This window comes from Plasmopara halstedii (assembly GCF_900000015.1).
Source record: "Plasmopara halstedii genome assembly, contig: Scaffold_614, whole genome shotgun sequence".
Lineage (NCBI taxonomy): Eukaryota > Oomycota > Peronosporomycetes > Peronosporales > Peronosporaceae > Plasmopara > Plasmopara halstedii.
This window is the reverse complement of record NW_020187532.1, coordinates 2,742,043-2,742,480: the sequence shown is the minus strand read 5'-3', so window position 1 is coordinate 2,742,480 and position 438 is coordinate 2,742,043. Positions and strand designations below refer to the sequence as shown.

The 438-nt window shown below is 53.9% G+C and overlaps 1 protein-coding gene across 1 annotated transcript in view; it reads right to left on the bottom strand.

Moving 5' to 3' along the window:
• Nucleotides 1-317, bottom strand: part of PHALS_12523 (proteasome subunit alpha type-3) — a gene marked incomplete at both ends in the record, with an annotated part of 1,695 nt that extends 1,378 nt beyond the window's left edge. Inside the window, one exon of the mRNA XM_024728087.1 lies at nucleotides 39-317. Within this exon, the coding sequence (XP_024578599.1) occupies nucleotides 39-317 (279 nt within the window). The remainder of the gene's footprint in view (nucleotides 1-38) is intronic.
• Nucleotides 318-438: the final 121 nt, after the last annotated feature.

The window sequence follows — 438 nt, the reverse complement described above, 5'->3', positions numbered from 1 at the left end:
GTGAACACGCACTCCGCGTCGTCCGGTATCACCCTCACTTTCCGCTCCTTTAGAGCTCCGATGTTATCTACAACATCCGACGAAGAGCTGTTAACCCCGCATTCTTCGTCCAATGGATAACATGCCACTACACGCGTATCTGAAGTGCCGCTCCAAAGATGTCTCGGACTCTGTCCGACCACGCCATCAATGGCATGCAGCGACTGCTTCGCAACTAGAGCAGTGCCTAGTGGTTTACGTGCCACTCCACGATCAGCCCTTGAGCCACGCTCGGGACTCCTTTCCGATACACTGCTGGTGTCTACCAACTCGGACATTCCAATGTACAGTACGTTGACCGTCTCGTTCCAGTGCTCTCGTCAATAGCGCTTTTGTCTCCTAGCAGAAGTGGGTTCATGACTCACCAAAGCTCCACAAGGAGACGTGCGCGTAGCGCTT